This window comes from Cucumis melo, chromosome 6, assembly GCF_025177605.1.
Source record: "Cucumis melo cultivar AY chromosome 6, USDA_Cmelo_AY_1.0, whole genome shotgun sequence".
In the NCBI taxonomy this organism is placed as follows: Eukaryota; Viridiplantae; Streptophyta; class Magnoliopsida; order Cucurbitales; family Cucurbitaceae; genus Cucumis; species Cucumis melo.
Window position 1 is genome coordinate 27,491,269 of NC_066862.1, and position 12,956 is coordinate 27,504,224.

The 12,956-nt window shown below is 36.0% G+C and overlaps 3 protein-coding genes across 6 annotated transcripts; 1 reads left to right on the top strand and 2 right to left on the bottom strand.

Annotated features, from left to right (window-relative positions):
- The first annotated feature begins 1,208 nt into the window (after positions 1 to 1,208).
- On the top strand, positions 1,209 to 4,082 carry LOC103490638 (thioredoxin reductase NTRB). Its single transcript, XM_008450222.3, has 2 exons — positions 1,209 to 2,405; positions 3,657 to 4,082. The coding sequence occupies exons 1-2, from the start codon at positions 1,307 to 1,309 to the stop codon at positions 3,725 to 3,727; spliced, it is 1,170 nt and encodes a 389-aa protein (XP_008448444.2). The 5' UTR covers positions 1,209 to 1,306; the 3' UTR covers positions 3,728 to 4,082.
- Positions 4,083 to 7,266: 3,184 nt separating this feature from the next.
- Positions 7,267 to 8,036, bottom strand: LOC103491102 (RING-H2 finger protein ATL80). The gene has a single exon (XM_008450933.3). It carries the CDS (start codon positions 8,034 to 8,036, stop codon positions 7,500 to 7,502), a length of 537 nt encoding a protein of 178 aa, XP_008449155.2. The 3' UTR covers positions 7,267 to 7,499.
- A 402-nt stretch (positions 8,037 to 8,438) lies between these two features.
- On the bottom strand, positions 8,439 to 12,955 carry LOC103490639 (MLO-like protein 8). Of its 4 annotated transcripts, none has more exons than XM_008450223.3 (15): positions 12,426 to 12,955; positions 12,134 to 12,191; positions 11,801 to 12,024; positions 11,587 to 11,703; positions 11,068 to 11,128; positions 10,840 to 10,928; positions 10,607 to 10,681; positions 10,438 to 10,526; positions 10,248 to 10,297; positions 10,121 to 10,161; positions 9,861 to 10,034; positions 9,707 to 9,742; positions 9,360 to 9,427; positions 9,193 to 9,253; positions 8,439 to 9,100 (listed from the first exon to the last, which is right to left on the bottom strand). In XM_008450223.3, exons 1-15 carry the CDS (start codon positions 12,603 to 12,605, stop codon positions 8,705 to 8,707), a joined length of 1,719 nt encoding a protein of 572 aa, XP_008448445.2. In that variant the 5' UTR covers positions 12,606 to 12,955; the 3' UTR covers positions 8,439 to 8,704. The 4 variants fall into 4 exon arrangements, with proteins under 4 accessions (XP_008448445.2, XP_008448447.1, XP_008448446.1 ...); XM_008450225.3 differs by having other exon boundaries at positions 12,134 to 12,181; positions 12,426 to 12,526; XM_008450224.3 differs by having other exon boundaries at positions 12,144 to 12,191; positions 12,426 to 12,525.
- Between the last annotated feature and the right edge of the window lies 1 nt (position 12,956).

Consider the following 12,956-nt stretch of genomic DNA (forward strand, 5'->3'; position numbering starts at 1 on the left):
TCTCTATTTCTACTTTAGCATTTACCGAGTAAATTTATCTTACTTTCTCAATCTACTTTTCACAATTATTGATAAACTCAATCTTTCAACTCAACACCCTAAACACAAATTTACCAATTCCAACATATTAACTCCACAATTACTAACTCCACTTAGTGGACCAAATGCCTCGTAAGGGCGTATCTAAGTCTAATTTGGTTATTGCTTGTGGGCTTAAGGAAAGGATAGCTCGAGCAATTATCAAAAGAGCTTATAATTTTGATTTCAAATCGTCCATGTTAAAAACTTAACTTGAGATTGATTACTTGAAAAACACTAAAAAAATGCTTTCTTCCGACTTAGAATTAGTTGGTTCCATGCTTAACTTGATCTTTTATGTTTTTCTTAATGATTAATTGTAAGAAATCCAGCATTTGGACCAACACAAGCAATTTCGGGAGTAAAATGACTAAAGATCTCTTAGAAAGGTCAAAATTTGGCTTGGGGCAAGAAAAAAAAGGTGAGGGTGTGGACGACATGCTGCATCATAATTATGTCATAACTTTTGATTCAGGGTGACTATTTTGGGCGAGTGACCCATCATTTTCTTCATTTTTCATCACCAATCTAGATCTTGCATTAGTTTTGAGCTTTTATTGTCGATTTTGGAGAGATTTCTGAAAGTTTGATTAGGGCCTCCATTGAAAGTCGATTTTTGAACATATATGACATTTTGGAACTTCAAAGGAGTGGAGATATGAAGGGAATAAAAGAGTAGTGTAACTCCATATTTGAGGATGATAGTCAAGAGCCTGACTAGCATCTCTTTTCCTCTTTATTTTGTTCATTTATTTGCATTTAGAAGCATCATGAGTGGTTTATGTACGTTATGTATCCATGAGTAATCGATCTATCTTAGGATAGATGATTTAGCATATTGTTTGGCTAGCAAGAACCTTTCTACTTTTGATTGTTTGATATTTTTTTTATTTACTTTTGTTAGTTTGAGGATGACTATAATTCTTTTGTAGTAATTTTGGCTTTCATGTGAGTTTGAACGGAAGGAAGTCTTTGTTTAATAAAAGATAAGCATACCTTGTTTCACACTATAGGCATATTTCAAAGTATAGGAAGGGAAGTCAAAGGAAGGGTTGTGAAACGGAATAATCTTCATGCCTTGAACAACTTGGAATAATGGGAAATCAAAGGATAAGCATACCTTGTTTCACACTATAGGCATATTTCTAAGCTATATGTTTGAATTAATAACATAAACATTGGGATTTAAAACTAAAAAAAAAAGATAAAAGTAGAAATAAAAATCAGAATGAAAAGAGGCTTTGGCTTTGGAGGGAATGGGAATAATAATAAAAGAGGGTTGAATACCATTCCTAGCTTACTGCGAAAAGCGCTATATTCAATTCGCCGCGCCTCTGTCCCTCCTTCTCCAATATCTTCCGCTCCCATCTCCTCCAAGTCAACGACCACAGAATCAATGGCGGATGCTACCGAGACTCTTAAAACCAAGCTTTGCGTTATTGGAAGTGGCCCTGCTGCCCACACTGCTGCCATATACGCTGCCCGCGCGGAGCTCAAGCCTATTCTCTTCGAAGGATGGATGGCCAACAACATCGCCCCCGGCGGCCAGCTCACTACAACAACCGACGTTGAAAACTTCCCTGGATTCCCCGAGGGCATTCTTGGCATCGAACTCATGGACCGTTGTCGCAACCAGTCGCTTCGCTTTGGCACTCGGATCTACTCCGAGACCGTAACCAAGGTCGATTTCTCATCCAAGCCATTTAAGGTCTTTGCTGATTCAAAAACCGTCCTCGCCGATTCTGTGATTGTCGCCACTGGTGCGGTTGCCAAGCGATTGACATTTCCTGGCTCCGGCGAAGGGAATGGGTTCTGGAATCGAGGCATTTCGGCTTGCGCTGTCTGTGATGGCGCTGCGCCTATTTTCAGAAACAAGCCCTTGGCGGTCATTGGGGGCGGAGATTCCGCCATGGAAGAAGCCAATTTCCTCACCAAGTATGGCTCCAAAGTGTATATTATCCACCGAAGAGACACTTTCAGAGCTTCCAAGATCATGCAACAGCGCGTCTCCAGCAACCCTAAAATCGAGGTGATCTGGAATTCGGTGGTTAAGGAAGCTTATGGCGACGCTAACGGGCGAGTCCTGGGAGGTCTGAAGGTCCATAATCTGATCTCCGGAAAGGTTTCTGATTTGGAAGTTTCCGGATTGTTCTTCGCTATTGGTCACGAACCAGCCACCAAATTCTTAGCTGGACAACTCCAACTCGATTCTGATGGGTATGTGTTGACAAAGCCAGGGACGACGCAGACCAGTATCCCGGGAGTCTTTGCTGCTGGCGATGTTCAGGACAAGAAGTACAGACAAGCTATCACTGCCGCTGGTACAGGTCAGTAGAAATGTTTCCGCTTTCCATACTCATTTTCCTTCTTCCTTGGGCCTGTTGTGTCACTAGACATGGCCATAAGTGAGGTAAAAACTTCAGGACAAATATATATTAGACTTGAAGACGAATGTATATTAGATTATGTAACAAAAAGTTTTACTCCGAACTGTCTATATCCAAGTCTATTGCAAATAAAAAAAAAAGAAGCTCAACAAAAAAGAGCACCTCTAAAGGGAGGGGATCAAACTAAGATTAATGCTTCTTAGCAGTTACACACACACACAAAAAAAAAGCTTCGAAACCGTGTGGAGAAAGGGGTTAAGGGCACACATCGTCCTTTTTTGTTGTACCGGTGTGTGCCTTTAATTCTAAAGACACACTAAGATTAATTTTGAGGTTGTTTCATTGTTATAACATTTAAGTCCATATCAAAAGAAATCCTCCACTAACATTTAAGTCCAGATTAAAAGAAATCCTCCACTCGTTTCCTCTCTCCTTTGTTATTTCTAGAATGTTATATATCTTATCTGTGCTCAAGCCTCTGTGGATACACTTGAGATAAACATATTGACAGTTTTGGGTGGTGATCACAGCTTGCCAAACCCTACTGGGACTTTGCTTCTACCTTTTCTAGTTTCTCTTCGTGAAGGGAAGCACTTCTACTTCTCCTTTTCTTTCCGATGCACAAGGCAGGTATAGGAGGGAACTTACTTCAGGATGGAGTGAAAAAGGTGTGGGTGTGTGATGGGACAGGGGTGATGAGGAAATTATTTAACAGGTATTTGGGTAGTATATTATTTAAGGGTGTGGAATTGCATAGCTTCGCCCCAAAGAGGATTCTATTATTAGGCCTAAAGTAAAATAAAAAGCTAGCATGCTTAAATCCTAATATGAAGAACTCTAAATAATATTGGATGGGTTTTCATGGCATATTTACGAGGAGTTGCTAAAATATTAGTGGAGCCACGCTTTTTTGATCATGCAGATGTGACAGTGAACCTGATTCATGATTGAGAAGGAGCACTGAATTATTTACATATGTATTATTATTAGTATTATTCTTGGCCGTGAAAGTTATTTATTGAAGTTTAGACGATGGGACTTGCCTCATTTTAAATTTAGTCCCCTGTTCCTTTTCCTTGTAAAAAAACAATTGTTTTTGTTCGAAAATGATGTCTTTCTTTCACTTGTCCTTGATAAAGGTTGATCAAATGAAGTTGCTTCCTTTCCTAATATTTATTTGCTGTGGTACAGGTTGCATGGCAGCATTGGATGCGGAACATTACCTGCAAGAAATTGGTTCTCAGGAGGGGAAGAGTGATTGATGATAGACTGTGCCTGGGTTTCTCAAAGTTGGCCGTTGAGAAGTAATTTGAAGACAAATGGCCAAATGTTAAGAATGACTGTGGAAGAGAAAGCATGTTAATTATTGATTTGGGAAGTTTATGGGGAGGGATTGACGGGGAATTGTTATAGCATTTTCATAGAAGGTTATTCAGATAATCTTTAACTTGTGCACTGGATTTATGGTGGTTGGTTTCAAAGCTATTGCAGGTTTGGGGAGTAAGGTTTGAAAGTGGAAACTTGGTTTTCATGCTTTGTATTATTTCTTACGTGGGATAATTTTAAACAACATTTGTTTCTTAATTTCGAGACTTTTAAGACACTTTGGAGATGAAAGACTTGTATGTAGTTTTTTCCAAAATCTTCTTCAAAGTTTTCTTCAAGGACCGTTCAACGAGAAGTGACACCCACAAGAATCTGACATAACAGTGAACAAGAAAATTTAGTATGCACAAAAACTCTAGAGTGTTTAGAACGTTGAGTTGAGTTTTGAAGTCTTGAACTTAATACATTGAAGTTTTAGGAAGTAGTGTTACTTTTATAAATATAGAAAAAAGGAAGAGAAAAAGAAAAAGAAAAAGAAAAAGATAGTTGATGAAAATTTACTGAGCGCCCCAGAGCATCATTGAACACTACTTTCCTTCTCCTTCATCCCTTTGATTTTTGGCTTCATTTTATATTCTCTTGCAACTTCTTTCTTCTCGCAATTCCCACGCCCACCGTCAGCCACCCATCTCTCTAAATATGTTGACAGTAGCCTGGCTCAAGCCAAACCTAAGCAAGTGGTACCACACATGTTCACATGAAAAGAGTCAAAATATGTATGTTGTTGATAGATTATATATGATATAGTTAAGCTTGAAGCTTGATAATTAAGTAGTTAATAATTAAATTTACATATATATATACATATATAGTTGACTTGTAAGTTGTTTGTATTATTTGCTAGTGTAAAGATATTTGCCACCCATTGCATCATAATAGGTTGATATATACAATTCCAAAGTTAAAATTTAATGATGTAAACTCGTCATCCTCGTCTATTTAGCATGTGCTCACCTAATGGTCTCACATGGTTCGGTTACGACTTACTTTATTAACTTAACATTTCATCTAGTACGTTTGATTTGATAATTTCGCAACTTGCAACTCGCAACTCGCAACTCGATTCTTCTCACCTACTTTTACATATAGTTGAATTATAACCTACCCCATTTCTATTAAGTTGGGAGCACACTATGCACATGTCAATGAATTTTAGCCTTACATTATACGAACCTACTACTTCCACTTAGTTGGCCAAGTTCTATATACAATCACATGATAGTTTTAGGTCTCTTCCATTAGAGCTACAATCAACAATATCTTACATATGGTTGAATCTATTCAAGTTGGATGACTTGTCATTTTAGCACTAGCTTATCACTTTATGTAGTCAAATGACCTAATTAGCCATCATATGCAAGTAAAATTCATCTTGATTACATAACTTCTTAGCTTGCAAATCATGTTTAATTTGAAGGTTTTATATATGGATCACATTTATAAATTATATTATTCCTAATTTTGTGGAGTGTTAACTCACAAAACATTCAAATTTAAAATTTAATGTCGTAAGATTTAAATAAAGTAGAGAGATGCCCCTTGTATTGGTCAACATACGAATCCCCTTTAGAATAATATATAATAATAATAGATAGAATTGTCTTGGGAGGAATAATAATTAATGAATTAGCTAAGTATAAAATTATAAATAGATGTTTGAATGACTCCAAGCCTAAGAGTGGTGTTAAGACATTAGTGCATAATGTCTATTTTTCTTTGAGTGGTCTAAGAATTTTGTTTTATAAAATTTGGGAACAATATTGATTAATTAAATATACAAATCCAAAGATGCTCTATTTTCCTCCCCACATAAATAATTAACAATTAAACAGTTCAAACCGAAATCTTTACCCATTTTAAATTTATTTTATGAGATTTTTTTTTGTTCTTAGTGTTATAAAATAAATATGAGTTTAGTCTCCATAATATGAAATTAACGAAATAGAATAAAAGATAAAAATTAAAAATAAATTTATTTACGCTTTAGAATTTACATTTTATAAAAATTTATAGTCTTAATGGTTAAAAGTTGGCTCATGCCGTTTGGATTTATAGTTCATCTCTAATTTAATTAAATTATATTTTAAATCAATAAATGGTAATTAATTTCAACTTAAAGCTTACTTACAAAATATAGTGTTGGCATTTCAAATTCTATGGCAATTTTTTAGTCTAGGAAGAAAAGTTAAATATTAATAATCTTGATCACTTCCATTTTTTTTCTCTCTTCATCCAACCATTGGATTTAGGAGAACTAAAAAATCTAACTTTTTAATTGCAATGACTTAGTCCTCAATTATCATGTTATGATTTGTATAAAGCTTTTAAAATGTAATTTCAGATCGTTAATTTTCCATCCAACTGCAGAATTTGATAGGGTGTTTTTATATGTAAATTGACAATATATACTTGAAAATATAGACAATAATTAATATGGGTGCAAGTCACTTCAATTTCCTATGTAATGTTTTGATTAGATTGTGCTTTTTATAAATTAAAATGGGACTAAATCCAAAAGAACTAAGTTATGTGAGCCAAAATGTTAAAAGTGATAAAGTAGACGAAGGAATAAGAATCCTCTTAACTCATACAACTTTAATTTTTTTGTTTGAGTAAATAGAATCTAAGTTTAATTATAATATATTTTTATATTTTATATTTGTATAGGAGAATAAAGAGAAGGATTCTCATCTTTTTTTTTTTTTTTTTCTTTATGTAAACATCACGAAAAATTTATTTCAAATCGGAAAGAGTAGTTTATAGAGTGAAGAAAAGAGAAAATTGAACGAGAGTGAAAAAAAAAGGGTGAAAGCATCAAAGAAAGGAATTATCCACAAAAATACACATATATAAATATATATCCACAAAATTATTTTAATTTGTTAATGATTAAGATCAAAATGCTAATGATTAGGTGACAATACGTAGTCATCATTTATCTCATGGTAATAAAACAAAATAATTTAAATTATTTTCAAAATTTAGTTTTAATTTAGTAATGAATGGACTTGCGTAGAGACTAAACATACCCAAATATTTTTCTTTAAAAAATTCAGGATTAAAATGACCTATTTTTGGAAAAACTAAATAATTTTTCGTTAATTTAAAGTAAAATGGCGTCGAAAATTATTATGTCGAATTTTGAAAAAGGAATTTAATAAATTCAACAATTATAAACTTTGAGTTTAAGAGTGAGTACGTGATAAAAATTATTTGTTTTAAATCGATCAATTCATAGATAAATTTTTTAAAAGAATTAAAAAGTTGAAAAACTATTTGTAATTTTAAAAGCAAAGTATGTAAACATTGCTAAATTAAACTAAAACAAATGGTAGAATGCGTACAAAAAGAGAGAGAGAGAGAATAAAAAGGAACTTTGATAGAGGTAGGGATCATCATCAGAGACAGCATGAAAGGCAGTGAAATGGATGAAGCTACTGGCAATATAGAATTTAGAATTTACAAGTGAAGATTTTTTTAATGGAGGGATTTTTTTTAACATCCAAAGTCAAGATTTGTTTTTGTATTTTTTTTAAAAAAAAAAAATAATAAGAAAAAAAAGAATTCACAGAGAACTGACTCTTGCTGGTTTGTGATGAAACAGAAAGAAATAGAGAGAGTGAAGTGAAGCTTATAAGGTTTGTTAAGTCAAGGCAAAAATCCCAAACCCCTGTTGTCGTTGTTGTTATCTTCCACTTCCTCTTCCACGTTGTTGTCAGCAGCGCCGCCTTGTACAACCGCCGGAAACTGGCCGCACTTCTGACATCTGGCCACTACCAGAATCTGACGGCAAGAAGGGCAGGAGGAGTGGGTACCTAGCCACGTGTCTACGCAGCTGACGTGGAAGCAATGCCCGCACTGCGGCAACTGTCGGATCTCCTCCCCCTCCAGGAACTCCGCCAGGCAGATTGCACATTCCGCCGCTATTTTCCCATCTCCCACCGTCGACTTGTACCTGAATTTCGGGAGCGACTGCAGTATCTTCTTCTTCAGTCCTCTATTCGCCGACGCCTGATTCCCACGGCGGAGCCAGGCGCACCGAGCCACCGCTATCAGCCCTACCATACAAATTAGGGCACAGAGCAAAGCCGCCAGAATGACCACGAAGTCCGACTCCAAGGCCACCGCTTCCGGTGGAGGCGCCGACGAAGTATTCGCGGTGAGAGCTCTGATATAGGGAGACATGAGACAGAAGGTTGAGAAGAGAAGGGATTGGGGATTGAGGATGGAGCAGTGAGTGTTAAGTAATATTGTAATGAGGGTTTCTTTCTTTCTTTCTTTCTTTGAGGGAAAAGAAGAAACTGTAGAGTGTTTTTGTTGTTAGAAGGGAAAGAGGAGAAGATGACAACTTGGGAGGTGGGGCCACTCCATACTTTGGTTCTTTTTTTTCTTTTCTTTCTTTTTTCTTTTAAAGGGTTCTGTGTTGTGCTTATCTTTTCTTTAAAACTCAATTCAGCCTTACTAATTCCTTCTATGTAGGTGCCATGTAAAATGTAATGGACCAATATTGCAATTATTGCCGGAAGTTTGGCATGCCATTGCCAAAGAGAATGTGATCTAGAAGAATGCCCACAAGAACAAAAGTCATTTTAGAAGTTGCCACTGCTAATTACCTCCATGATATAAATTCATGCAAAAATGTCTTTCTTTTCTTCTCTTTACATACATATTCTTCATAAAACGACAACAAATTAAACATTTGCAACTTTCCTACCAAACCAAGACTTGATGCTTTATGGTACATTCGTATTTTCTTTTTATTTTTTTGGGGTGACCCCAACCAAAACTAGATCATATGTGCAAACAAAATCTTAACACCTCTACAAACTCTCAGCTATGGCCACCAAGCTTATTTATCCTAGTGGTGCAGGCTTTATAAATGAGAACTCATCTCCTTCTTTACTTTGCATTGTACTGTGGGATTGCTCTGTTTCAGCGATTTCTTGTATTTCATCTCCATCTTCTACATCAACATTAATCGATTCACTTGTTGACACTTGTGTAGGTGTTGCTGATGGATCGCCCTCGTAATCAGATGACTCAAGGTCCTCATACGTAGGCACACGTATGGAGTGTCCTGTAGTTTTAAACCGTCGCAATGAGCGTAGAGGTGAAGCATTTGAACTACCTCCGAGGGTTTTAGTTGCTGAGGCTCGTTTAGCCCGCTTCTTCTTGGCCGTTTCGTGCCATTTCTTGAGTGCCTTTGATGTCTGTTCATCAAAGATGGACCTCTTCATACCTGAACCCATCTGCATTAACCCGTTTCATGCGACCAACCTTAATGCCTCATAACAGTATGATTGAGTTGGAAAGAATAGAAGAAGAGAAGATACGTATATACCTGATTTACAAGGGCGTATATTGGAAGCGTAACGTAGCTGCAAAGAAATAATGCTACTACCCTAGGAAACCATAAGCAGATCCAAACCTTGTGGTCAAAAAGCTCTTTATTGAAGACAAGATAATTGAAGCGTTCAAATCATTTGAAGGGAAGAAAGACTAACTTACCCTAAACCAACTTTTATAATTGTAAGGATGCGACCACCAAAGAAGCAAGAATTCAGGCCAAAAGAATACTGCACAAGCAACCGCATCGTCTATTGTAGCTTATGCATACACAAACTTGTAATTGTATAGAGTCAAAAGAGAGTATGTTTTGATTGTCACCTTCATTATTGTCTCATCAGATAGTTATTTATATTCACATTGTGCGTGCCTTTAAACATGACTAATTAGGACTGGAATGTTAATTGCTTAATTATAATACAAGCAAAAACAACCTTCTCAAAGTTCATGAACCATAAATAAAACTTAATTCCTGGTCAAGGGGTCGATAAAATGGTTAAGAAGAATACCAGTGTAGACAAAATATAGGTGGTCTGGAATGCATTCTGCATGTACCAAATGAACTAATAATCAGATCAACACCAAAACACACCTTTCTCTAGATATAGTCTGAACTGTAACAACTCCTAAACTTATGTGCTACATATTGGAAGTTCCCGTTACCTGAAATAAAGCAAAATGCATGAGATGAAGAATCAGTTGAGGGCGACCGAACCAGAAATACTTGTCGGATCCTTGCACGAGTGGAATTCCCTGGACCACTGCATGTTTCTCAGAGATTTCAAGAGCCATCCTAGTCAAAATGGCTTGAAGTTTTGATCCAACCGCTAAGATTATCTGTGTGAGGTTAAAACAGACATCGTCTTATAATAACTAACTAGCCAATCTGGTGAATTTCCCCTCAAGAAAGAGATTTTCCTTACAAGCAGAGGGATAAATGATGCCCAGAACAATGTATGCCATCCTGAAAATGAAACAGTTGTCTTCATAATCAAACTTATATAACTACTCGTGAAGTCAGAGTCATTAGATAAAATGAAGTTATCTTACCAGATCGATTAAAGATCAGGAAGATCACAAATGTCGACCACAGAAAAGGACTGCCAACAAAATCATTAAAGAAGAGAAATTGTTGATCGAGGCATAACAAGTTGAATTAATCAAGGTAAGATAAGATCATCTTGTAAGAATAAATAATATCTAATCCCAAGTTAAAAGAATTTAGATGACAGATTATCACCTCACACCGACGACTACCTTAAAGTCATCTTCTAATGACCTTTTGATATATCTCTGGAAGTTAAATTTACTTCCAGGTGCTAAATGGACCTACAAGAGTATTACATCACTTTAAAAATTTGAAGTTGCGATCAATCTAGTGTTTTGCAATCGAGAAGATGAAAACTCACTGTTATGAATCCGTTGCGCAGCGTCAAGTAATCAGCCCTACTAACAGACCCATAAAATTGCCTGAAGAAGCAACTCTGCAACATAAAATCAAATCTGAGTTATTTCATTCTCCCTCCGGTGACTTCAAATTTCTATTTGTTGATTGAATGTCAAGCTCTCAAATTCATATAATTGTTAATGAAAATCTTGACAAATATAGAAATTAATAGAAATTTAGAGAAACTTCTCGTACAATATAGAAGAAGAAAGGAAGACGTGTCCAAAAGCTGGTGTGTGCTTTCACAAAAGATGTCTCGTGAGTAAGCCTAAATCTTGCAGGATCTGTACAAAGAAAAATAACCAATTTTGGATCAACAAACATGTGAAACTACAAAGTTTATGCTAAGGAATTGGCGAATAAACTGTGATTTGAACCCATGAGATAAAAGAATCACAGTTCGACAAGCGTAAAATGACAGACCATTGAAAAACTCATAGTTATGCGTTAAAGTTTCCTGCTCCCACTCCTTCCAGCCTCGAATCTGAGCAGAAAAGCTTCCGTAAATAACAAAGCGATCAAGTAGGCCGAAATTCACACGGCAATGATCCCAAAAGTTAACTACATGACATAACTAAGACCATTTGTCAGACTGATCATTTTTCCTGATTTACTCTAAGTCATGGCTCATATGCTACATTCTGCTTTATATGGGATTCAAGGCAAAGCACAATGATATGCTAAGTTGAATTGAATTAAAGAAATTCTAGTAAGCTTGCCATTCCCCAACATGATAAAAAGTTTTTTATTTTTTCAGAACGCCTAAAAATTCAATATAAATGTTATGCAAGGAGAACGATATATTAACACAATCGCACCTAATACTGGTTGCCCAACTGTATTAACATATTATGTGTTGTTTACAGCACTTTAGCTATTTGAAAAGAATTGATTCAAGTAGTTGTATGAAAGACTTAAAAGAAAACCAAAATATAACCTTACCTTTACCCTTCCAAGTGTCATTGTGATAACACTAAAGAGCACATGAAACACGGCCAAGAAGAAAATGAGAATGTGCAACTGATGCAATCCATCAATAGATATAAGAGACACCTTACCCTGTTTGAAAGAATGAGCAATGTTATAGACCTTCCACTATTTACCAAAATATAAGTTTGTAAAACCGAGGGTAAGAAGCATGAGACAGTGGTCTTACATCCTTACACGAGACGACATTGTGACCTCCAGCCAATGATCTTCGAATTAGCCATTGTAGTCTCCGGTGATGTTCGTCTTCATCGGTTGTAGATGATGAGGCATCTTTCTCTTTAAGGGGACAGGGCAACATGGAGTTTGCAATGGACGGAGGAATACAGATTTGGACTATATATGCTTGAGCAAAAGTCAGAAGCAGGGAGATGAAACCCAAAATCATCAACTCTGCACAAATTTTATGGAATGTCAGTCGCTGTCTCTCTATTTTTTCTTTTTTCTCTCATATTCAGAAAGTTTGATTAAATGTTCTATGTACGAATATTGTAAAACCAACCAGCCTTAACCTTCTCCAGAGCTTCATACAGAGAACTCTTGCGCTTTTCTGTCAACCACTAGGAGAACAACAACAAGACAATCAGAAAAGAATGGCCTAATTGCCAACAGAATAAAGATTTGATTTTGGGCTATGAAATTGTTTTCTTTTCCTAAAAAATAATAATAAAATACACAAATATTGCTCGTACTTTACACCTAAAACTTAAAAATATAATATTATATCCTCGTTGAGACAAGTGAAAAACAAAATTAATTGAGAAAGAAATAACATAAAAAAGACAATGAATTACCGTTCCAAGTTTGTGAAGAACATTTTCCAAGACAATGGAAATAAGGACGAAAAAGAAGCAAACAGCAGCAACAGCCCAGGTGGGTGTGTTATCGAGATCCCTGGAGTGGGGGCTGCCGTCTCCACCGGACGCGGCGACGCCAGTAAATAAAAGGCAGAAGCAAAGACAAAAAACAGACATCAGAAGAAGAAGAAGAAGAAGAAGAAGAAATCGAATAAATTTTGGTAAAGTAAAGTGAAGTAGTAATCAAGTTGTGGAAGAGGAGGGATGAAGTTCGACATTATTGAATTGGATGACCAATGGGTGGGTGGGACGATGGATCCCACCATCCATTTGCTCATTCAATAATGAGAGAAGAGGTTCAATTCAAAAAATTTAAAATTGTACGTTAAACTCTAAAAAGCAAAGGTTACACAAATAATTAAACCGATCTGCACGCCACTAACGCCAATTTTACTATCACTCCAAAGTCCATCCAATTAAATGAGCCATTTTTAAGAATAATAATTGTAAAGGAAGGACGATGAAATT